The sequence below is a fragment of the Macaca mulatta genome, chromosome 6 (genome assembly GCF_049350105.2).
Source record: "Macaca mulatta isolate MMU2019108-1 chromosome 6, T2T-MMU8v2.0, whole genome shotgun sequence".
NCBI classification, from domain to species: Eukaryota; Metazoa; Chordata; class Mammalia; order Primates; family Cercopithecidae; genus Macaca; species Macaca mulatta.
The window spans coordinates 88,480,862-88,507,284 of record NC_133411.1 but is presented as its reverse complement, the minus strand read 5'-3'; the positions used below and the strand labels follow the sequence as shown (position 1 = coordinate 88,507,284).

At 36.5% G+C, this 26,423-nt stretch overlaps 1 protein-coding gene across 5 annotated transcripts in view; it reads right to left on the bottom strand.

The window, feature by feature from the left end:
* ATG10 (autophagy related 10) overlaps positions 1-26,423 on the bottom strand; it is a 284,374-nt gene that overhangs the window by 58,979 nt on the left and 198,972 nt on the right. For all 5 annotated transcript variants that reach the window (XM_028849553.2, XM_015140355.3, XM_015140353.3 and 2 more), the window contains exon 5: positions 20,072-20,169. In XM_028849553.2, coding sequence (XP_028705386.1) covers positions 20,072-20,169 — 98 coding nt within the window. The remainder of the gene's footprint in view (positions 1-20,071; positions 20,170-26,423) is intronic.

The window sequence follows — 26,423 nt, the reverse complement described above, 5'->3', positions numbered from 1 at the left end:
GGCATTAGCCAGGAACTGAGGAAAACATCATAGATCAAGAAATGGACTTCTTACTAAACTCCAGCCCTTGGCAAAAAGAGTTCTCAGGGCACTCAAGCTCAGCTGAGATAAGTCACCTGAAATGCTGAATGCGATATAGTAAAAAGAACTTGGTTTGGTTGAACAAATCATTTTATCTATAGAGATTGATAGATAGATAGATAGATAGATAGATAGATAGATAGATAGATAGATAGATATGAAATAATGGGAAGAGAGGCAAGGTATAATCAGAGAAGGATGCAATTAATCGTTGGAGAAGGTGGGTGGGCAGAAAATGACTGAGAGAACAGTGGGAAGTAATGTAAACAGGATTCATGACACATCCAAATACCAAAGGATGGACACAGGCACAGGTCATATTCCCAAGAAAAACAGACAGACAGACAGGTAGGTAGGTAGCCAGATAGGTAGGTAGGTAGGTAGGTAGGTATGTAGATAGATAGATAGATAGATAGATAGATAGATAGATAGATAGATAGATAGATAGATAGATAAGCTGGTTAGGGTTAGAGAATTTTGGTTCTTGAACAATTTATTTTTCAGACAACATGCTATTACCTGTATTCTCCGTGTCATCAAAATCAAAACTTGCCATAATGACATGATCTTTTATAAAGAAAATCTTAATAAATGCACAAAAAATTATTAGAGCTAATAAAAGAGTTCAGCAAGGTTATAGGATACAAAAAATACACAAAAAAAATCAGTTATATTTCTATACACTAGCAGAGAACAATATGAAATGAAGAAAACAATTCCATTCACAACAGCATCAAAAAGAACAAAATATGTAGGAATAAATTTAATGAAAAAATACAAGACTTGTAACCTGAAAATCTATAGAACAGTGTTGAAAGAAATTAAGAGATCTAAGTAAATGGAAAGACATTCCATATTGATGAATTGGAAGACAGAATCTTAAGATGGCAATTCTCCTCAAATTGAAGTATAGCTCCAGTGCAATCCATATCAAAATTCCAACTAACATTTTTGCAGAAATTAAGAAGCTGATGCTAAGATTCATATGGAAATGCATAGAGCCAAAACAATATTCAAAAAGAAGAACAAAGTTGGTAAACTAACATTTCCCAATTTCGAAAAATGACTATCAAGCTTTACTGTTATAAAGCCACAGTCAGCAAGACAGTGTGACACTGACATAGGACAGACATATGAAACAGTGGAACAGAATTTGGCATCCAGAAATAAATGCATACATCTGCGGTAAGTTGATTTTTGACAAGGGTGCCAAGACAATTAAGTGGGAAAAGAATAGTCTTTACAAATAATGGTTCAGAGACTACTGGATATTTATTAATACACGCAAAAGAATGAATTTGCACCCCTACCTCATTACTATATATAAAAATAAGTTAAAATAGATGAAAGACCTAAATGTAAAAGCTAAAACCATAAAACTCTTAGAAGACCACATAGGGTTTAATCTTTGTGCCCTTAGGATACATAACAGTTTTGTAGATATAATACCTAAGGCAAAATAAATCTAATAAAAAATAGATAAATTGGACTTTACCTACATTAAAAATTTTTGTGAGCCAAAGAACGCTATCGAGAAAGGGAAAAGACAACTGATGGAATAGGAGAAAATTTGCAAACCATATAGCCAATAAGGGTCTAGTATTCAAAATATATTTTAAAACTCTCACCACTCAACAATTAAAAAACCTAATTTTAAAGTGGGCAAAAGGATTTGAGTATACATTTCTCCAAAGAAGAAATACAAATGGTCCATAAGCACATGAAAAAATACTCAACATCATTAGACATTAGCTAAGTGCAAAACAAAACTACAATTGGATACTTCACACCCAGTGGAATAGCTATAATTAAAAAGAAAGATAATGCCAAGTGGAACAGAACTGGCAAAGATGGGGAGAAATTTTAACCCTCATATATTTCTGGTGGGAATATAAAATGGTGATGCCTCTGTAAAAATTAGTTTGGCAATTACTTGAAATTAAATCATAGTGTTACTACATGACCCAGCAATTCTACTGCTAGGGTATATACACAAGAAAACTGAAAACATATTCACATAAAAACTTGTACATAATCTTCATAGTAGCATTGTTCATAATAGTCAAAAAGTAGAAACAACCAAAATGTTCATCAATTGATGAATGGATAAACAAAATATCATATATCTATTATAATGGAATGTTACTCAGCCGCCAAAAGGAATAAAGTACTTACATGTGTTACAACATGGATGAACCTTGAAAACATGCCAAATGAAAGAAGCTATAAGCAAAAGGCCACATAGTGTTTGATTTCATTGATATAAAATCTCCAGAATAAGCAACTCTACAGAGACAAAAGTTAAATTAGTGGTTGCCAAAGGCTGAGAGGAGGAAGGAATGGGAGTACACGTAAACTCCTGATAAACATAGTCTTTGCCTTCTCATACAACCCCCTCCAAGATCTCTTTTGGGCTGACCCTCAATGACCTACACTTTGCTCTCTTAAGATTTGCAAACCATCACCCAGTCACTACTATCTTTAGACTGGTTTAGAAAACCTCCCATCTCAGGGCTATATAGTCTTTTAGAGTTGAAAATGTTCTAGAATTAGATAGTGATGATGGTTGCACAACCTTGTGAATAAACTAAAAACCACTGAATTGTACACTTTAAAGCCGTGAATTTTATGTGATGTAAATTATAGCTCCATAAAAAAAGTCAAGACATGCCCCAGGTTTTTCTGATGGGATCTGTTTTACCAGCAATGTGCTACATCAGATTAAATCACTCATGGAGTATGGCCAAAATTATTCAAATTAAAACCAGTTGCAATAGAAAAACAAACAAACCAAGACTTAAAAAAGACTAGAATTGAATCTTGGTTCTACCATTTATTAGCTTGGGGGCAAAGTACTTATATTCTTTTAGCCTCAGTTTCCTCATCTGGAAAATAAGAATAATAACACCTACTTTAAGGGTCATTATGAAGAATAGCTCATCTATCTAAATGTCCCTAGCAGAGAGTCTAGCATATGATAGGTACTCAGGAAATGGTAACTATGAATTATTAGCACATTTTCAAATAAAATTGGCTAGTACACAGGAATCATAGCTTAGCATTAAATTAAACCACCCTACTAGCTTTTTCTCTACCAAACATCCCAGTTTCTCCTGTCCAACTAAGACACTGACTGGCACGCATAAACTCCTGATAAACATAGCCTTTGCCTTCTCATACAATTCTCTCCAAGATCTCCTCTGGGCTGTCCCTCAATGACCTACTCTTCACTCCCTTAAGATTTGCAAACCATCATCCAGACAGTCACCAATGTCTTTAGACTGGTTTAGGAAACCTCCCATCTCAGTGACTGATTGGTTATGCTATACTTCAGATTTCTTTAGTCTCTGTCCAATTCTGGCTAAAAAGAGTTTGGTATGATTAGAGAGGTCTTGCCAAGTTTGGGGATAAAGTATTGTTTGCAAGCCAGAACAAGACAGGAGGAATTTTTTTCAAGTAACATAGGGAACCAAGATCAAAGCAAATGTTGGCAAGAGAGAACTCAGGCTTGTACGTCAAGAAGTCTACTCTCAAATACCAAGTTCATGGGACCAGCAGGGTCAACACTAGGTTACAAAGCAAAGTGCTTGAAGTGTTTGAAGCCAGGCAAGAATGAGACAAGAGTGAAAGCAGACTGTGAACAAGCAAGGAAGATGGGGTGACCTGGGTGACTTCCCTGAGCCACAACATGTGCAGTTTGGCCATCTTTATCAAAGGTATAAGTGAGCTAGGTTAGCTTAATAACCCAGAAGCAAGGGAGTCACTATTGGCAGCGATAGAAACTTAAGCTCCTTAGTTTCCAAGTTAACTGGCTACATTTTCTAATTCCAAGGGAGTTCCAGAGCATAACTATAGGGCCAAAAGCCTGTCTCCCATAAGATGCCAGGAAAAAGAACTAAATTCAAAAGCCCTGATCACCTTCTTTTTGGATCCTATTTTTAGAGGTTAGAAGCTGCCTCCATGTGAAAGAATGAAATCCATACTATCCAATATCCTAGGCTGTGGGATCTAAGCACTATTTTTATTCAATCACTCAACAAAATAATTTTAGCAGATACAAACGTAGGCTTGGCCACATTGATCTCAGGTAAGATCAAAATAGTTTTTTTTTTTTTTTTTTCTGAGCAACTTTTAAGAAACAAAATAGACTTATATATTCCTGATAACTATCTTAAAATATAGACCTGTTGAATCAGGAATATTTAAGTTCATATCTTAATACTAAAATTCCCTTTGTCCAAACACAAGTCAATGTCAGTTGCCTGTCTTTAACTTGACAATCTTTCAAATTACATCTAGGCAATGTGCCCTCTAGCTCAGCCATGTACAAACATTTTAAAGCACCAGAACACTTTCTGCAAATAAGATCTTTTAAGATACCATAAAACAGAAGAAAATGGAGGTACTCTGATTGAAGTAAGGTGGAGGGCTCCAAAGACCCACCTATTTTACTTGGCTTCTTCCAAATGTGTCCCTTTTCCCACACACACAAATAATAGTTCCAATGTGTCTTCACTCACGTATGGGGCTTTCCTGAACCCAGTATGAAACACAAGTTAGTTGACACAATAATTTCATGAGACAGGAGTACAAGAAATGATGATTTTATTAAAGCTTCATCAGCAGAAGAAAGACCTATTGGGAGACAATTTGTTCCCCCATGGTCCACAGCTGTGGGGACAGCCTTGATAAATGGGGAAAACATTTCACCAAACTTGTGTGAAATTAAGACTTAATTCTCCTAAAGCAAAGTCCAAGGAAAAATGTCATTTGCATATCCAAGAAACTATCACTGTTGATCATTGAGCCTTGTTGATCATTGTTGATAAAGGAACTGATGTCAAATATGCTTGTGAAAAAATTGAAATTAAATTTTTTATGTAAAAAATAATTCCATTTTTCTATTTATTTCTACCACTGAGATAGACTTTGGTGAATCAAAAGTGATTATTTTATAGAACTCACCCTTCAACTTATTTTCTCCTTTAACAGCTGCTTGCAATCCTTTAACAGTTGCTTGCAATTAATTTGATCGTATGAAGACCTTTAAGTAGAGGTAGGGGAAGGAAGGCTGTAAGAACCTTTAAGTGGATTACCGTAGATGACCTTCCACAGTCTAAGGCTTTGCCTTGCTCTGACTATCCTCCAGTAGAGGTTTTACCCTAGCTGTATATGAACAAGTTTATATTTGAAAAACCCGAACTGCCATGTGAGGCTGTGAAGGACAGATCACTGCAATCTCAGTTATTAAAGATGATTTGAATAGGGCTAGGGATGGAGATAGGGGAGAAAGTCTGTCAGAAAACGAGACTATTGATCAGAGGAAGCTACTTAGACATGTATTCAATTTAACTCCTTTCACCAACATGTGGTTTAAAAAATTGAGTACAATATTTACACTCTTCAATTCTAGATGAACTGTAGGACATGCTAGGTACATCTGTATTTCAATGGGAAGCTGTAGGTTTAGCTACAGGCCCAATAACAACTTTAGATTGTAGAATGCACCTGCTAATGGCATGGCTGGGAGAGAAGCATTATGGAGGCAGATTCTCATTGAGGCCCAGATGGGCTATTCTCCTGCCATTGCAGCCTTGGAACATACCTATTGTGATCTGCCAAACCCACCTCACAGTAAACAGCATAACCAACTAATCATCTAAAGCTGAAGGTCTCTCCTGAGGAAAGAATTTTGCTACCAAAGAATTCAGTTTTTTAAGTCTGCTTTTGAATGAAAACGACACAATTCACTATGTAGGTAAGTAACTGTACTAAGTACACTATGTCAGCTTCCTCCTCAATAAGCTGTAAGCCTCGGCCTGTGAATGTACTGCTGTAGGAAACCTGAACCTCAACAATTCTATTGACCAGCAGTGCTTTATTTTATATGGAATAGAAATTGTGTCCACTGCTTTTCCTTTTCATTATATTTATGGATTAATGATAATAGATATTCATAGTATCAACTATGTGCCTCACAATGCTAAGAAATTAACATGCACTAACTCACATAATTCCCACAACGACCCATTGGAATCATCCTTATAATATTCCTTATGTAGAAATAATTTCCTATCTTGCAGATGAGGAAGATGAAACACCTAATAACTGTCCTCGGTCACACTGCTAATAAGTAGAAGAACCTGAGTAAGAACCCAAGTGTTTCTGACTTCAGAGCCCAACCCCTAACCAGTTGAAGAAACTCTCTTTGGGCCAAGCTATATAATATGGTGTCACTCAATGTTCAGCTGGAAAAAACAGAATCTACGCTCTACTTGAAGCTCTCTGGCTAGTTGAATAGGGAGAGAGGACAGAATAAACAAATTCTAGATGACTTTCCAGGAAACATTCCCGAAGCAATCCTGCAGAACTGAACACCATCTGACCTACTGCCTCTTCTTGGGTCAGGAATCTGTCATTCTAGAATCACATCCCCACTCCAGTGAACAAAAACCTGACCCTATGTGCCACTTCCAGAACCACAGCACACCTGCTATAACTCCCACCAGCAAAATACATGCCCCGTCCTCTGGACAATGAAGCCTCTGTGAAGGTCACGTAGACAACCTCCATGCCAGAAATACTGCTGACAAGAGCAGTTTGCACATGCTTCTGCCTTCCAAATCATGAACAAATGCATCTACTATGATATTCCTGAACCAACTTCAGACCCCTATTTGAGATGTGTGAAAACTGCGTATTAGCTTTCCAGTGTCTGCAGTTCAGGAAGGGCATTAGAGAAGAAGGGCAGACTGGAAGTTGAGTTTTAATCCACTACAGCTATTACAAGTTCCAAGGATTTGGATGTTCTGACGAGTCCTAGGGGACTCCTGATTAGGGCTGCGGTAGTTTGTGTGTCTGGGGAAAGAGTCCAGAGCTTTCATGATATTCTCAAAAGGGGTTCATGACCTAAAACTTGATCAAGATCTGCTTTAAAATAATAATCTTAACATAATACCATTTTGAGAGTAAGATTATTATTGTGGGAGAAGGTACAACACAGTGGTTAAAGACATGAGCTCCCTAGTATGGCATCTGAGTTCTAATTCCAGTTCTCTTACTTAGATGTTTGACCTTTAACAAGCTACTTAATCTTTTTCTGTCTCAGTTTCCCCTTCTCTAAAGTGTGGAGAATCGTATCAACCTCATAAGGGTGTTCAAAGACTAAGTGAAAGAATACATGTGAAGTAGTACTTCCACGCTTAAAGGAGCAGAACTTAAGGGCTTCCATGGAGTTCTGCTCAACCATCTATGCAAATCTAATGAATTTTACAAAGAAAAGCCCAGCCCTGCTGGCAGGTACTCCTGCAGACCAACTCTGGACAGCTTTGGTAAGAATATAAATCAGACCCTTTAATTCTGACAATATGTCAACTACTCCAGTGTCTAAAATGTATGTGCCAATCATTTGCAAGAAAAACCTACATTTCAGCTATTTATCAGTAACTTCAGTGTTAAGTTGATTGATATGTGACTCTAATCAAAAGCCTGGTTGACATCAGACTGTAAGACATTAAGAAGAATGATTATGACCAGTATCAGTGAGCACTTTGAGAAATGAGTACTCTAAGACACTGCTGGCATCTTAGAATTAGTACATCTTTTCTGAGATTGACATGGGAATATCTAACAAAACCTTTAAAATGTGAATACTCATTGACTCACCAATTCCACTTCTAAAAATTTATTCCAAATAATTTTGACAATTGCATAAATTATATATAAAAGAATGTTCACTTAGAAACTTGTTTATAATACATATTTTTTAAAAACTCAGTGTTCACAACATAAAATTGGTTAAAACAATTACGGCCTTACCTTACAATGGAATTCTACACAATTTTTTTTTTTTTTTTTTTTTGAGACAGAGTCTCGCTCTGTTGCCCAGGCTGGAGTGCAGTGGCACGATCTCGGCTCACTGCAAGCTCTGCCTCCTCCTGGGTTGATGTCATTCTCCTGCTTCAGCCTCCTGAGTAGCTGGGACTACAGGCGTGCGCCACCATGCCCAGCTAATTTTTGTATTTTTAGTAGAGATGGGGTTTCACCATGTTGGCCAGGATGGTCTCGATCTCTTGATACACCCGCCTCAGCCTCCCAAAGTGCTGGGATTACAATCGTGAGCCACCACACCTGGCCAGAATTCTACACAATTATTAAATGGAAAATGAAGATTTATTTAAATATTGGGGTGCAAAAATGTCTGTGATGTAAATTTCAAAATAAAAGGGTGCATAGTATGATTCATTTGCCTGTGTATTTTTATATATAATATATATGAACATACATTATAGATAAAGCTATATATAAACTTCTGGAAAGCTATGCACTGAAAGGTTAACAGTGGTAACTTTTAACATTTGGAATTATGAATAATTTTTATTTTCTTCTTTATGATATTTTGTATTTTATTAAAAATTTTCAGTTTATAATATTTTTTCAATCAGAAAAAATGATTATAAAGAATTTTAAGCCTAGTTCATACCACTTTTATTTGAAGACAATGCAAAATATGTACTGAGATTCATACTCAGATCCATACAGAATCTCTAAGCTCTTTCTTTGCATCTTCTATCAATACAAGAATAGGAAAACTCAAATGCTTTTTGAAGACAGGCAGGCAAAGTAAATAAGTGAAATAGACAAAAGGAGGAAATAGGTAGAGGAGGTGACCATGATTAACCATGAAGCACGTATCCAGTCTAAAGTTATTCAAATTAAAAAATGGCCAGGTGCGATGGCTCATGCCTGCAATCCCAGCACTTTGGGAGGCCAAGGCAGGTGGATCATTTGAGGTCAGGTGTTCGAGACCAGCCTGGCCAACATGGTGAAACCCCATCTCTACTAAAAACACAAAAATTAGCTGGGCTGTAGTGGTGCATGCCTGTAATCCAAGCTACCCAAGAGGCTGAGGCAGGAGAATCACTTGAGCCCAGAAGGCAGAGGTTACAGTCAGCCGAGATCACGCCACTGCACTCCAGTCTGAATGACAGAGTGAGACCCTATCTCCAAAAAAAACCAAAAAACAAAAACAAAATTAAAAATCATTTCAAAACACTTAAAATAACATTTGTAGGCTGAATTTGAACAGTAAGCTGCCAGTAAAGACTTTAACAGTATAAACTGACACACACAGAGTATATTAGTGTAACACTCACACACAGCTACAACTGAGCATCACCCCCTCCCCATCTCCTGGAATTGGTTTAAGTGGTATCTATAAAGGAGACTATTTTTTCATAGTTGTGAAATGATCTATCTAGAATTTAATACAAGAAAAAGTTTGTCTCTCCTGATAATCTTGTCTTGTTTCCTTCTGTAACAGAACAAAAGCAGTGTATTTAATTGGCTTTCCCTTTTTGTTATTTGTTATTTTAGAAAGCTCAAAATCTTTCCTTAGCTTATGTTATCTATTAAAACTATCTTTTCCCATCCATCATTTAGTTATTATTCACTTGCTTTGATGGTTATAGTATGTGTATGTATTATTAGCATATTCGAATATATGTATACAAACCACCTGAAATAGTTTTGGAATTCAGATTGGACAGAGGGAAGAATTGACCAATTATTTAACTAAAAAATACAGGCTGCAAATGTAATATGGAGAATTTTGCAGCTGACATGGGAGAGAAGCAGAGAAAATGACAAGTGAGAAGAGAAGCTGAAGGGAGTAGAAAGTGGGAAGAAAATAATGTGCAATAACTGCATGGTGGAATTATGTATATACAGCAACGATTGTACAAAAAATTGGATAAAACAAATAGCATCTTTCTGACGTAGCATATAATCCTTCCTAAGGACTCAAAACATACACAGATAAGTGTAGCAGTGGAGTCTGTGTTCCATTTCCCCCCTGGGTCCGGTGCCTGCCTCCGGTCCCCACCCCCAACCCCCAGGCTTCTCCACCTGCTCTAAGCTGCTGCTTTACTGTATACCCGCCATTAACCTCTTTCTCAAAAACCGGAAATAAGAAAATAAATATTCCTCAGACTTGAAGTTTGGGGACTAAGATGTTTATTAAAAATTAATAATTGATGGTAGGTAATTATCAAAATGAAATGTGCTAAGATGAATAATATTAAAATTAATTATTTAATATTTTAAATGGTATTTTATTTTTATATTGATAAGCTGTTCCTTTTTAAGAAACAGTGATTCCAGGGATCAATGAAATGCTGGGAGATTCTTTAAAAGAAGGCCTTTGTACACATTCAAAGCATGTGCTGAGTCAAAAGTGTAACTTTGATGGTAAAAAGCTAAGCAATAGTCTGCGCAACCAGATGTACACTTAACAAAGAACATTAACCAGCCTCTTGTTTTTATTATGTAGTGAAATAAACTTCAACTTAAAGACATAAAACCCAAGTATACCAGCATCCTGGTTATTTATAAGAAATATATCCTGTTTAGCTATATATCTTAAACTCTCATTAAAATGGGATAAAATATCTTAGAAATTAATACAATAGGAGTCCAATAATAAATCAGCTCCCATTTTATTTAGATTAAACACTTAATGAGCAGTTAGTGGTCAGAAATTTTTAGAAAGTAAAAGTTGGATGAGAAAGCACTGTTATACCAATGCCTAAACAGCATCCAATATGCGTTTAGGACTTTCCACAAACACTCCAAGGTGTAAAGCCAAAAAAGTTTTAAGAAAAATAAGTTACTGGCCAGGCGTGGTGGCTCACACCTGTAATTCCAGCATTTTGGGAGGCTGAGGTGGGTGGATCACGTGAGGTCAGGAGTTAGGAGACCAGCCTGACCAACATGGTGAAACCCTATCTCTACTAAAAATACAAAAAGTAGCAGGTGTGGTGGTGGGCACCTATAATCTCAGCTACTTGGGAGGCTGAGGCAGGAGAATCACTTGAACTGGGAGGCAGAGGTTGCAGTGAGCCGAGATCGCACCACTGCACTCTAGCCTGGGCAACAAGAGCGAAACACCGTCTCAGAAAAGAAAAAAAAAGAAAAGAAAAGAAAAAGAAATTACTTAGTGAAAGATAGAAAGAAGTTTCATATGCCTTTTTTCTTTTTTTTGAGACAGAGTCTCACTCTTTCACCCAGGCTGGAGTGCAGTGGCACAATCTCTGCTCACTGCAATCTCTCCTTCCCAGGGGCATTCAAGTGATTCTCCTGCCTCAGCCTCCCAAGTACCTGAGATTACCCACCACCATGCCTGGCTAATTTTTGTATTTTTAGTAGAGACGGGGTTTCCCCATGTTGGCCAGGCTGGTCTCGAACTCCCGACCTCAAGTGATCTACCCACCTTGGCCTCCCAAGGTGCTGGGATTAAAATTACAGGTGTAAGCCACCGTGACTGGCCCGTATGCCTTTTATTTATAAGGTGAGATTTCTGGACACTTCTGGTAAAAATCAGTTACACCCAAATAACCCCTTTTTTTTTTTTTTTTTTTTTTTTTTTTTTTTAAGAGATGGGGTCTTGCTATGTTACCCAGGCTGGCCTCAAACTCCTAGGCTCAAGCAATGCTCCCACCTCGGCCACCTGAGTAGCTGCGATTGCAGGTATGAGCCACCATGCCTGGCCATTCTTCACATATTTCTTAATGTAGGGAAAGTCTAAGAAACAAACGAAATTCATTAAAATGTGCTTTTGTTTCCTCAAACAGGAAAAGCACAATGGAGTATAAATGACAGTAAACATTTCTGAATGGATAAAACAAAGAATATCGGCTGAGCACGGTGGCTCATGCCTGTAATCCCAGCACTTTGGGAGGCCAAGGCGGGCAGATCACTTGAGGTCAAGAATTCAACACCAGCCAGGCTAATGGGGAGAAATCTTTTCTCTACTAAAAATACATGCGTGGTGGTGCATGACTATAATCGCAGCTACTTGGGAAGTTGAGGCACAAGAATCACTTGAACCCGGGAGACGAGGGTTGCAGTGAGCTGAGATCATGTCACTGCACTCCAGTCTGGGTGACAGAGCGAAACTCCATCTGGAAAAAAAAAAAAAAAAAAAAAAAAAAACACCAAATGTGGAAAGTACCCTGAACATGTATGGTACCCAGAGCATCAACATTTAATAAACACTAAAAGTCACAATGCATGTACAGACGGACAATCTAAAAATAATTGCTAGTAGAGACAGAGACAAACAGAACTGTCATTACTACTCTAAGATACCAAAGTAAGGATATAACAAAGACAGTATATTTCACACTCCTAAGACAATAAAGTGTGGCAGAATCACTGAATACTGCTAAAACACAAGAAGGCTTCTACAAAAAGCCTGCAAGGTAGATACATTCATTGTGCTGCCATAAACCTGCCCCCTAAATGGCTTATTAATATCCACAGCTAATACCTAGAAACTCAGATTCAATAAATTAGCAGCAAATTACAGAGAAAACAATCACATGATAACTGCAGTCCCGTTTAAATAAAGCTCCACCATGATTGAAGCCTGCAAAGGAAGCTGGCAGTGATTCTGAAGAAGCAGCAGCAATGCATAAAGGCTTCTTAATTTTCTCGTCATTTAAGAATTAAACGGCTTCCAGTTCACACAGATCTTACCAGGTGCACTAAATTGATGTCATTATGAGCCATCAGGAAATACCCACCGAGACCTATACCAACACTGAGAAGTTTTGTTAAACAGCTGTGTGTTTTAATTGATTTGTATTATTTAAAATAGAAACAGTTAAAAGTCAGTTATCGGATGTTGTGTAAAAGAGATGCCTAAAGACTCCAGGGAGACTGAGTTCAGAAGAAAGCCAATCACTGGAACTTCACTTGAGCACTTAAGATTATTACTAGAGGAAGCACAATTAAATCATCAGTTTATCAGCCATCATTATAAATCACCAGGCAACATATCAAGCTTCATTATTTAAGAATCCTTAACCAGTGACTTCCTGCATCACTGAGAGTCAAAAGCAATCTATTCACCAAAAGGTACCTAAGGAGTTATGATTTTTTGTTGTGTTTTTATTTTTTTTTTTAGCCTGAGAAATTTATCATGGAAACATAATGAAACCCACTAAAATTAATTATCATGTTTTTGCATGTTTTAGGCATGCCAAAGTCTTCAAAAGGAAACTCAGTGGTATTTGGGACATGCAAAATGTGTGCTGCACAGGCTTCTCCTATTCCACTCTGTACAAACATTTAAACTTACTCTTACATAGTATTAAATACTTGCATGGTAGGATCAAATGAGGAAAATAATCAACGAGTTTCTTCCCACTTTTATCCATCCAACCCCATTCATTCACTTGTACTCTCCTTTCCCAGACATATGGAATCAGAAAATAAAGAACCTCCAAAGTCTTGGTTTCCAAATGTAAGCACACAGTTCAAGTGTTAAAAACAATATATTTAAAAGGAGATAAGATACAGATTGAGTTTCATATACAACTCTCTCCCCTCAGAGCAGGGAAGGAAAGCAGGGCCTTGGAGAGAGGCAATTTCGAAAAGGCCATTTCCCAAGAGGGGCATGTGTATGTGCACGTGCTCATGTGTGCATATATATGCGTACAAAATGACACAACACAATAGAATCTCTTGTAGTTTGGAAATTTGAGAATAGAGAGGATATGGTTCTAGTACACGATAGGTTTCATGAAGAAAAGTCCCTTCCATCATCATCATTATATTTAGGCAGTTGTAAAACAGGAGGGGCAGCCAGACTTTTCTGAGCATAGAAGGATGGGAGACAGCCACCTGATGTTTCCACAGCCCTGTTGCGGTAGCAGAAAAGAGTGAGGTCCAACTTATTCATTAGACAGAGTAGGCACAGTGCCTGGGGTCTACAATACCTTTAGGAATCCATGAAAATATTTTAATTGCCTTTTTAAAAATAAAATAATAAACTTGTGGGTCAAAGAAAGTATTTTAACATATAGTATGAATAGTCGTCTCTCTAATAATACAGCTATAAAATATAATTTTAATACCTTTTTATGGAGGAAGGAGTCCGTGAAGGTAATTGTGTCTAAGGCCCACAAAAGTCAGGATGTGGTCCTAGAAAGCAAAGGTTTGATGAGAGAGAGAGCGAGGGTGAGAGAGAGAAGGAGAAAGAGGCAGCACAGAACTGAAACAGAGCCCCTGGGGTAGATATTATTAGTTAGGGTCCAGAAGTTTAGTATCAATTTCAGGGTGGAAAGGGGGGATCCTAAATTTGGCATAGTTTAATTTTCAATGGCTGAGAAAATCACTGAAATAACTATGTTTACCTGGAAAAAATCAACAATGATTATGATTATAATAATACATAATATATTTACTATATGTGCTAGGCAATGTACAACATATTTTACATATATTGATTCATTTAGTCTTCCCACATGCTCTGTGTAGATGCTACTGTTACCTCTAATGGAAAACCAAACTAAGATACGGAATCTTTGTAATTTAACCAAGATCATGCAGCTAGTAAGTGGTGGCATAGAGTCAAATCCACTCTCTCTGGCTCCAACACCCAGAAAAAGGCACTACCATTTCCCAAAGGAACCAGTTCTCCTTGGCTGACTCCAACAAGTCTGGGCAGGAATTGCTCAACATGCATGTGCAACCACTTGTCATACCACTAAACAAGGAAGCCATCAAAGCCACATGGGTTGTATCAAAATGACTCAAGAGCCGACGTCTTTGGCCAGACTTCCACTGGCTAAAGATGAGGTAAACTGAACATCAATAAAGATAACCACTACTATGAACTGACACATACAAAACATTTATATCTGTGAGTCCATAAAGACATATTTTTTTAAGTTCTTGGATACCTTGGGAGGATACTAAAGAACCAACTCATTATCTTGAAAGCTAGCTCACAAAGGGAAAGAATCAAGCATTTATCCTGCCCTTCCTAATCAAAGCATACCTCAGGTAAGTAAGATGGAGAGAGAAACTTTGTCATTATAGAAGTAGTCCAACTAATAAATAACGAATGACAGAATTAGAAAATCACCATCTTGCAACCACTAATGAATTAATGGGTCTAAGCAATAATCATCAACGGCAGTAAAACATCACAAAAAAGAGTGATAACCAAACATAAGGTCCTCCCTGATGGCATACTCAGAAACAACCATGAAGTATTCTTGCCAAAAAATCGAGACTGAATTTGATCAAGCCTCAAGATCTAACTATCAGTTTATAAAAAAATACAGGGAGGAACATACTAAAAACCACAGAAATACAATTAGAAAAAAAAATCAAGACTGCAAAACACTACAGAACAAACAACCTGTTTCTTCAACAAAAAATTACCAGGAAAAAAAAGAGATGGAGGAATGAGAATCTATAAGATTCCAAAAGTCTTAAGATATGTTAACTACTTTAATGTGTAACCCTTATTTTGGATCCTGATATAAACAAACTATAAAAAAAAGAACTTGGGAAATTTAAACATTAATTGCTTATTTAATGATATTAAGAAATTAATAATTTTATTTGTGATAATCGAGTTGTGGTTATGTTTTTTTGAGTCCTTACCTTTTTAAATTAAATATTTTATTTTGAGATAATTGTTGATTCATGTTTAGTTGTAAGAAATTATATAGAGATGAGGTGCAGTGATTCATGCCTGTAATCCCATCACTCTGAAAGGCCAAGGCAGGAGGATCACTTGAGGCCAGGAGCTCAAGACCAGCCTGGGGAACACAGTGAGACCCCCATCTCCACTTTAAAAATTTTTTAAATGATACAAAAGGATATCTCATATCCTTTATCCAGTTCCCCCCAATGGTAACATCTCGCAAGACTATAGTACAGTATCACAAACAAGATACTGACAGTGACTCAGTGAAGATCCAGAACATGTTCACTGCCATAAGATTCCCTCATGTTTTCTTTAATAGCCACAGCCATTTCCCTCCCATTCACACTCCCTATCACCTGGCAACCACAAATCTGTTCTTCGGTCCATGATTTTGTCATTTCAAAAGCGTTACAGAAATGGTATCAAACACTCTGCAACTTCTGGGATTGCCTTTTTGCACTCAGCATAATTATTTGAAGATTCATCCGGGTTGCTGAGTGTATCAATGATTGGTTCCTTATTATTGCTGAGTAGTATTCCATGTAATGGTATGCTATTCTCTGTTTAACCATCTACCCACTGAAGACACCTGGTTTTTTTTTTTTTTCCATTTTGAGCTATTATAAATAAAACTGATATGAACATTCATGTAGAACCCTTATCTTTTAAAGATACTTAAATATGTAGGGATGAAATAAAATGATGCTAGGAATTACTTCAAAAAAGTTCCTAACTGGATGAGATATGGAAAAAAACAAACTCTTCATCAGCTAATAAGCACCTTATACAATTATCTCTACTTTTATATGTGTTTAAAATTTTCCATAATATAAAATTCAAAAAAAGAATCCAGTAAGAAAAAATTACTCATCTGACTACTACACACCCCTGCACATAAACACACATATCTTAAAGTAAAACTGAAGGTACACTTTTTTATCTTGTGACTTTAGGCCATGCCAAGATCAAAGGAATTCTTTTCTTAAAACATAGAGCCAACACCTTCCAGTGATCATTGTTGTAACACTCACTATAACAATTAAGGCAAATCCAACCTAAGTATCTGTTAACTTTCTTTCAGAAGTTTTTTTATTAAGCTACAGGGTTGATATAATAGGTAGTCTGTAACATTGGACAAAAGCAGGTAAGTAATCACCATAATCAAACGTATGAGATTTATGAGTGGCTTGTCTTCAAAAGAGAGGGTTTACATCTGACATGAATAGGTCCTTATCATCAAGACAAATGCTGAAAGAACAGAAGTGTGATTACTAAAGATGAAGAGCAACAAACTATATGAGCACAATCAGGCCTGAAAATGAAGTGTAATGCATTTTATATTTGCAAAGGCTGCTTTTGTTTTTAAGCCACTCTGGAGAACAGCATATTATTATCATGTTCAGTCTGCAAGCTAATGATTCCTTAGTATAATTCTGCAAAACGGTGTCTACTATTCAACACCACCAATATTCTATCAGCCCATTCTTCCTTAGTGCTGTACCATCTTCTTCCCTTCCATCTCACTGAGGACACCTTGTTTTTTCTTCGTATGTGGTACTGAAAAATGAAGACCCATTCTCCCAAAGATCTCAAGCAAATAAGAGACCATAAATACCAACCCATTAACCAATCTGGGATTAAAAGCCAAGATCTCCAAAGGAAATATTCATGATGATTTTCAAATGCCAAGTAGTGCAATGGCTACAAATAAGTTTCCCTTACTTGATCTGTAATGCCTCGACATGCACTGTGATGAGCAATTTTAAAGCTTAAATAAACATTGTTATTAGAAGTAGGATATCTGTTCACAGATCAAATCCTAATAAGATCAATTCCAAAGGATCACCTAAGTTTTATAGTTGTGTTGTAGTGTGATTATATCAAATATCCCTCGTATTAAGTGAGCCCCAGCCTTGGTGTTAGAAATAGTAATGCTTGTTGTGATAGGATTTGATCTGTAATACCATACTATGATAGGGAGGAAAAAGATGGTACACTAATAGGCTATCTGTGTGACAGTGAAATAACTATAAAATGAAGGACATTAGTCAATTCTATTAAAAGCAATCTATACACAGATTGGTTCAGTGGTGAGTTTAACAATGTAAGAGTTCTATCAATAAAAAGAAATCTATGGCAACATTGTATCAAAATCTTGTTCTTATGTCATGGGTCAGAACCAAGACACATGGAATTAAAATATAAAATATCATAGACCACTAGAAATTGTGCTACATACAGGCCTGCATTGAGAAGATTAATTATCTGCTAGAGACAGAAAAGGAAAATGGTAAGAATTGGATGCAAGAGTATAAAGGAATTGAGAAAGAGTTAATAAATGGGTGTAAAGTTAAATACACATATATTTTTGAACACTTTTTTCCTCTATCTTTTGCCATATTTCTTGACTCTTACAACCAAACATTTTCTGGGTCTTGTGGATAAGGACTCTACAACACAAATTTTTGTGCAGTGTGTGGCCATTGACAAGACACTAGAAGCTGGAACTCTTAGCACTAATCTTGATATACTTAAAGGTTAATTTAAAATAGTTTGCATAAACTGAAATGTTCTTGCCAAATCTTTAGGGTTGGTTTTCTCATATTTCACATTATCCTTCTTCATAGCAACCACCAATGCCTGGTCTACAGATTTGGATTTCAGAGGGGCCATTTTTGTCAGCTGAGGTGGTTTCAGAGAAAGGGATGTATGAGAGGACAGGTAGTAAGAGGTAATACATACAGAAAAATGAGGGAAGGCATTAGATCTAGAAAAGATCACAAGAACAAACGGCACAAGAGGAGTATAGAGAGATGAATAACCATGTTTGGCAAGAGCTGTGTAGAGTGGAGGAGTAGAAGATAAACTTAGAAGAGCAGGTTGGAACCAGGGAGCGGCAACCTCTGATGCCCACGCAAAGCATTTAGACCACATCCCAGAGGCCCTCAGAAAACTACTGCAGGTTAGAGCACAGGTAAGATAAGTATAGCAGTGGTTAAAAAGATGTGACTACAGGTAACGGGCAGAGAGGAAAGGAGCAGAAGACCACAGATAAGAGGCTTTACTAATTGTTCCACGTGAGGTCAGAGGGCTTGATCTAGGAGGGTGATAGTGGGAAGAGAAAAGATTAATTTGAGAGGCAGTGTGAAAGATACAAATACTTAAAGCTAGTTTTGTCCTCAATTAAAACCTAGAAAATGGTCATTGTTAAAGAACTACTTACGAGATGCTAAGGATTCTCATGTTGATTGGGAGGTAAACTGTCATTATGATCAAACACATAAGAGGGCATAAAAATTCTAATAACTGATAAAGTCATTTTTAAAGGAAGCTTTCACTAAGCTCAACAGAACCTTGGAAAAAATAAGATTTTTGATATAAGTAAAAATTATTTTTAAGGAGATTATGATTGGTTGCAAGGTGATGAGTATTTTTTAATTTCCAAAATAATTAACTACTGATTTTAGCAAGGCAGTAATAATGACTTATATGATTGACAAATCTATTTTCTCTACTTTTGCAAATCTACTTTTTATATCTGCTTTTGCAGATCTATTTTCTCTACTTTTGCAAATCACTATTACAACCATATTATTAATCAAAAGCTCTTCTTTTTTGCAAATGTATCTATGAGTAAAACTGTAAAGCAGTATAGATTACAGAAGGCAAATCATGTATTTCTTAGTGTATAAGCCAACTTAGTTTCTATGTTCATTTGCTTAATACATTTTTATTGAGCACATACTACATGATAAGTACTGTGCTGGTGCTGCATGTGCAATGAAGAATAAAAGAGACATGGTCTGCCTATATGAGAGCTCACAGTACAGACAGTCCCAGACTTAGGATGGTCCAGCTTAACAATTTTTAGACTTTCTCATGGTGCAAAAGTGATACACCTTCAAGAGAAGGTACTTTGATACCTACACAACCATTCTGTTTTCCACTTTCAGTAAAGTATTCACCAAATTGCATGGAGCTATTCAATATTTTATTATAAAATAGGCTTTATGTTAGATGATTTTGTCCAACTGTAGGCTAATGTAAGTGTCCTGAGCACATTTAAGGTAGGTTAGGCTAAGCTATGATGTTTAGTAGGTTAGGTGTATTAAATGCATTTTCTACTTAAGATATTTTCAACTTACAATGGGTTTATCAGGATGTATTCCCATTGTAAGTCGAGGATCTGTATAGTGGAAAAAACAGACATCGATTTTTTTTGAATCATCCTAATATGTAATTTAAAATCGGAATAAGCATCCTAAAGGATAATTATAGGACACTCTGAGAGCTTATAATAGGGTGGCTAAACCAAGACTGGGTCTGGGAAGGTGTTTTTAAAGAAACTGTCTTTGAGGTGAAATATGTAAAGATATAGAGGAGTGAAATAGGGAAAAGAGTTGGGGAGAGGGAACTAGAAGAAAAGATGAACAGAGGGAAAGAATACAATAAAATGCATACAATAAAATGACAATACTCTCCGACCTGTTGTGTAATAGTGTCCCATGGTCCCTGTAGCAGTCGCGTCTTATAGCACTCATGAACTCCTTCCCATATGTCCTTCAGAGTTAAAGGTCTCCCATCTGTGAAAGTGCATGGTAAAGACTGAGTTAGTAATTCATGTGACACAATGGTTCTTGGTGTCAATCTAAAACTCTTGGAAGAATATCATGACTTTTAGAAAGATCTTCAGTGCACATGCTATTTCTATATCAAGAGAGTGCTATATGAATTACTATTTTCTTCCTGAGGGAAATTTAAACATTCAAGCATCTCAGCTTTGTATCCATCTAGCATTTAAATTATCTGCCCATTTATTGCCTCTAGGAATTTTACAAAAGAAATAAAATCCAAATGTGTTTTAGAGAGAACTGACAGATACAAGCAGAGGCAAAGGAACAGACAAACAGATTCCCATATTCACAAAGGTGCACTATGAATACTTTGAATCCTTCGTACTTCCTCTAGTCCTTAAAACAAAGAAGCCATACCCATGCATCTTTCACGTTCTCATGGAGTATCTATAATGTCCCAATCACTCCATCAGGTACCATGGAGAATAGAGATAAGAAAAACACACAATTTCTCCTAACAAGGAGCCTATCATCTACTGAGGAAACTGTGACAAGTATATTATAGTAGAGTAGTCTCTGCCTGAAGAAGACTGACGCTCACTGATGGTCCAAGGAAGAGAGATATTAATACTTGGTGTATATGGCAGGCAGAGAAAAGGACTCTTGGGATGGGAAGGGACAGTAGAACAGGGTTGGCATGAACAGGGCAGTAAAAGCTTTATTGAACAATAATGCTCTTTTTCTTTGTTTCAATTATCCATCTGTATCCACCCAAACGATGTTTTACAAAGACCACTATGGCACTTACATTATACACAAGGTAAGTAAAGTAGAAAAATAGGTATCTAAGTTCTGAAAAGAAAGCAGAAAGAAGTCACCTAAAGATTTCAAACCATACACTGCTGGAAAGAAAGTATCTTAATGCTAGAATCCGGTATAACTTGCTCCATTCAGAGCTATAAGGCCCTCAAGACTCAGGGGTGTGCTCTTTTGGGCTAATGGAGGATATCACTTAAAGATATTTCACATAGCAATATGCTGAATATTTAGACCAAAGAAGTATTTGGTCATCAAGGGCAACAAAGCATAAGGGAAATAATCTACTCAAGAGCTCCAAAAATCACTGTATTAAGACTTTCTAGTATAAGTTTAGAAATGTATGGTGTTGGGGGAAAAAACACTAGATTTGGAATCTGGACTAAGTTTAAATCCTGGTGTTGGCACTTACTCCCTATGTGAGTGCAAATTACTTTGCTTTTAACTTTACCTGCAAAATGAGAAAAATGATCCTTTCTAAGTATTGTTCTTTTGAGGCTTACATTAGTGAATGCACCCAGGACTGTGTTAGGTACACAATAAGAGCTCAATAAATATTAGGAATCTCCTCCCAGCCCTCACACAATCATTCTAGTAATTCTCAAACCTAAAAGATTCATTTCTAGACTGTTATTTCTTAGAATTTTCCCATGTTGCTATACCGTGTATATCATCTTTGATATAGTACTAAACTAATATCATAAGCAGGACATTTCTCATGTTTGACCTAAAAAGTTGAACTTTTCCTCAACCTTTATTTTCAATAAATAGCAATAGAATATTTTGATACATTTTCAATAAGTATCTTCATCTTGGCATTTATCTGGCGGCAGAAGACCATTATCTTGTGATAAATAGTTTTATTCCATTGACATTTCCATGTCTGTAAAATGAACAAGATTTATTCATCCAATTAACATTTGAATGTCATGTTTAGCTACAAGTTAAAAACAAGCTGCCTTCAGTATCTGTGTTATATTGTTTTCTGAACACATTTACAGAGGAGGGCCAAACTCTGCTCTTAAGCACTATGCACCTTCGAAATATGCACATGCCATGCACGCATATGTGTGTGTGTGTCTGTGTGAACGCACGCGTGTGTGTGTACTGGTGTGGGAAGAGGCAAATAAGATCTTAAGTACTTTAGTGTCAAATAGTAAACCAATCAAATTATAGAATGATATGCTTTTAAAATAATTTTTACATGTCAAAGTTAGAAGAAATCAAACACCTGTAGTAGGATAATAAAATGTTAGAGCTAGTATAACCACTAATTTTATAAATAGGGCAGCCAAGGTCTTAGGAAATATGTATCTGCCAAAAGTATGCAGCAGGTTCATGACTGAACTGAAGTCTGAATCCAGATCTCAGGACTCACCAGTGCTCTTCCTGCTGGTCCACGCTGCCTCTGAGGGCTGAGGCATTGCAAATGCTTTATAAATATTTACTGAGTAAATGATAAATGATGAAAAAATGCCTTCCTTAACTTTATTTCCACTAACATAAAGGTTTACAGGCCTAGAGAAGAATGCTGGGTTTCATATCTTCATATCTGATAATCAGTAATGATTTTAATTTTATTCCTTAAAGTATTTCAGGCAACAATGTAAGTACAGAGTAAATGGTTTGGATACAAGTTAATTTTAGAAGTAGGTGTTTTATATAATTGGGCACCAACTATATGCCAGGCACCTGTGCCAAGCCTTTGCGATAAATCAGTGAGCAAAACAATCATCCCTGTTTTCATGGAGGTTACATTCTGCCTTGGGGTGTGTGTGTGTGTGTGAGAGAGAGATAATAAACAATAAACACAATAAACAAGTAAACTGTATATTATCTTAGGAGGTGATACATACTATGGTGAAAAGGAAAAGTAGAGCAGGCTAAGAAGTGCCAGCCAAAGGTGGATTTGCAATTTTAGACTTCAGTGAGAAAGTAACTGTGTGAAAAAAATGGGAGGCACAGCGTTCCAGGGAGAGGCACCAACCAGTGGAAAGACCACCAGGGCTGGGTAGGGGATCACTAGCACCACATGAATATCACTAACATTCGTCACTTACAGACAATGACTTAAAAAAAACACACATAACTTTATCAAGATATAATTCACATACATACAATTCGCCCATGTTAAGTGTACAATTCAATTATATTCATAGAGTTGTGCAATCATCACCTCAATTAATTTCAGAACATTTTCATCACCTTAAAAAACAACAACAACAAAAACAGCTGGGCACAGTGGCTCACGCCTGTAATCTCAGCACTTTGGGAGGCCCAGGTGGGAGGATTGCTTAAAGCCAGAAGTTTGAGAGCAGCCTGGGCAACAAAGTGAGACTCCATCTTTACAAAAATGTGGCTATATAGGGAAGGGCAGAGACAAGAGGCCAGGAAAGTATTTACCTCAGTAGAGTCCTTTAGCTGCAGTCCCAATGAGGCCTGGCCAAGCTTTATTTCTTTTTCTTCAGAAAAAGGGCTATTTTCTTCTCACCCCTACTTTCTAAACCAACTTGAGTGCTTTTCTGATTGTTGTAACCAGAGCTTTGTTTGAAAAGTAGACTCTTCAAATGAGGAAACCAATGGAAAAATTGGTAACATAATGGCGCAAGTCTGTTATACAACCACAATGATGCAACTGCTTGAGATGGCTTAGACAGTCGTGATCTCCATGAATACCCTCTCCAAACCATGGTCTCCAACTTCCAAAATCTAACCTCCTTAAAAAAACTGAGGAAGGTCAACAAGTAATTGTAATACCATTGTTAAAATATCTGCTTCCTCTAGGCCCATAATGGCTATCTCAAGGGCCACTGCAAAGTCTCTTTAGCACCTCTCAAAGTTCTGTGTTTGGCACCCCCTGCTGGTGGCATGCTAGGCCTGGTGGGACTACAAGTATTTAAAACAAGCATATCAAGTCTTAAATATTCAAAAGACCACTGTTCCTCAAAATAGTCACCTAGGGAGGTTACCTTACTATTCAGCAAATTCAGCCAATATTTATTCCAACAATGCTGTAATTCTGTCAATGGAACTGCCTTTGAACTTTTGAACTGCCTTCAGAGCCAGACAAGTAACTAATTACTTACTAGTCCCAAATAGGTTTAAATCAAAGGGAAAAAAATTATACTTATTTTATTCTATATATTTGGTTCCAAATGATTTTGTTGTCTCCAAACAAATTCACCTTTAATGGGCAACCATCTTCCAACTTTTAGCCACAAGGACTGGAAGAAGTTTCAAAACCAGCAGTTCCCAAAATACGTTGAGTAATCAGAGTATGGTTGGCAAAAGTATATAATTTTGCTTTTCCTCTGTATCTCTGCAAATCTCTCCAGTTTCTGCTGACCACTTACACTGTAAAAGGTCTGGGTAAATATAGTTTTGTCTCTATGACAACAATGACCTAATGAGGTATGATGCGGTTTCTGTTCCCTAAGCCTTCATCACTGGTTTGCCTAATCACAGTTTACACCTTCATCATCAAAGACATACAAAAGTTAGTTTCTGAGATGTTTCACAGAAAAACAAAAAGATCTAACTTGATAAGCAATATGTTCAAAATCCTGGCATACATTATTGATATCTAAAATGCTTTCAAATATGATCGTGACTCTATTTCGAAAGCAAAATGGATACTTGAGAAATCCCACTGAAACAATTAAACTAGGATATTTCTATATGTATAAAGAACCGCATTATATAAACAAAGCAGAAACTTGAAGAATATTGTACATATCCACTTATTTATGAAAACTGAAGACTCAAGACTTAAAATATGGACATAAATACTTGGTTAAGTACATAAAACACATTATTATGTGCCTGCATGTTCAATTCAGAGTATCTTCAATCAGAAACTTTAACCCATGTTAAGAGAGTCTATTTTTTTTGCATCTGGCCTCAGTCAGAGGAGACATAAGCTTACTCAATCAACAACCCCTTCGTTTCAGATCCAAGATACTTGATCGCACCAATTTTAACATGCTTAGAAATTTCATTAATCACATTGAGGCTGAGTAGCTCAGTAAAATCCCCTGAATACTTGAAAAAGAAGTAGAAGCCAAAATAATTTCAGTAGTAACCTACATAGTGAGCATGGTAAACTGAGATCATTTATATAACAAGTGTTTAGTGAGTGCCTACTATGTGCCTATATCACTTGGAATGATAATACACATTTAAGCTAATGGAATGTCCTGTCAGTAATCTAAAATGTCAATGACAAAAGAAGAAGAGACATTAGGTGAAAAATAGAATAATTAAAAAGTACAATCTTTAGCAACTGCCAGTAGCATTTAACATTTTCATATAAAATCTCTCAATTGAATAATAATCCACATGTCAAGTAATCTATATACTACTCAAAATGTGCAGCTTTCTAAATTAAATTTTGCAGGGCTATTAGTTTTCATGAAGCCAATAACAGCATGAGATATTTCACCAGCACTATCTAACTCTAGTGCAAGCATGCTGGAGTCACCTTTATCCTTGTTGTGCATGGTTTCACCAAAATTTTTTAACTCCTAAAATGAAGACTAGAGAGAGTATAAATAATTCAGAGTAAGTTTAAGAATAATGTTCTGAATGCGGCCACTAGAAACAAAAAGGAAAGAGTGGATTTTTCACAATGAAAGATGTCATTATTCAATATATTGTCTTCAACAGAGCTTTGAAAGATATAAAAATTCATGTCATACTCCACAGTAAGGCAGAGATGAAGCTCCACCAAAGGAGAAAATTCATTTTTGCTTCAGTGAGAAAATTATATTGTGATACGAAATGAGTGCAATTGTTCATGGACATTCATATCAGCTACTATACTGGCTAATTCTGTAACTTTTATTTATTCCTATAAGCATTTTAGGACTTTGTATCTTTATTGATCTCAAGAAATCTAAATGAAATTCCAAAAATATGAACTATGGCAACTTCCTTTTGCTTGCATATAACATCAAGTAATTAATTTAACCTATACGGTTCTTAAATTTCAGTTATTTGAATGAAAGTGTCGTGCAGTGAAAATGGGCTATAGAGTTTAAGTCCCAGCTCTATAGTTTTCTATGTACCCTTGAATAAATAATTTAACCCCTCTGAGCAGTTTTTGTCTTCACATGAGCATAATAACAGTTCCGACCATCTAATTTTAGTATGAAGATCTGGATATATAATTTGGCTAGCATGATTGAAAGGCACTAAGTGTCAAGCCCCATTTCCAATATAAGCTCAGAATCCTCAAAACTCTGAAATCAGTATTATTGCTAACTCAATTTTTTTTTCAGGTGATGAAAGAAAGGAAATGGCAAAGTAAATAATTTGCCCAAGGTCATAAGGTTAGTCAGCAGCAGAGCTACGAATCAGAACCAAAGTTTTCTGACTCTAGACCATGCACTTTTCACCACTACATTATACGTGTTTCTGTGGACAGGAGTTCTTTGTAAAGTGTAAAG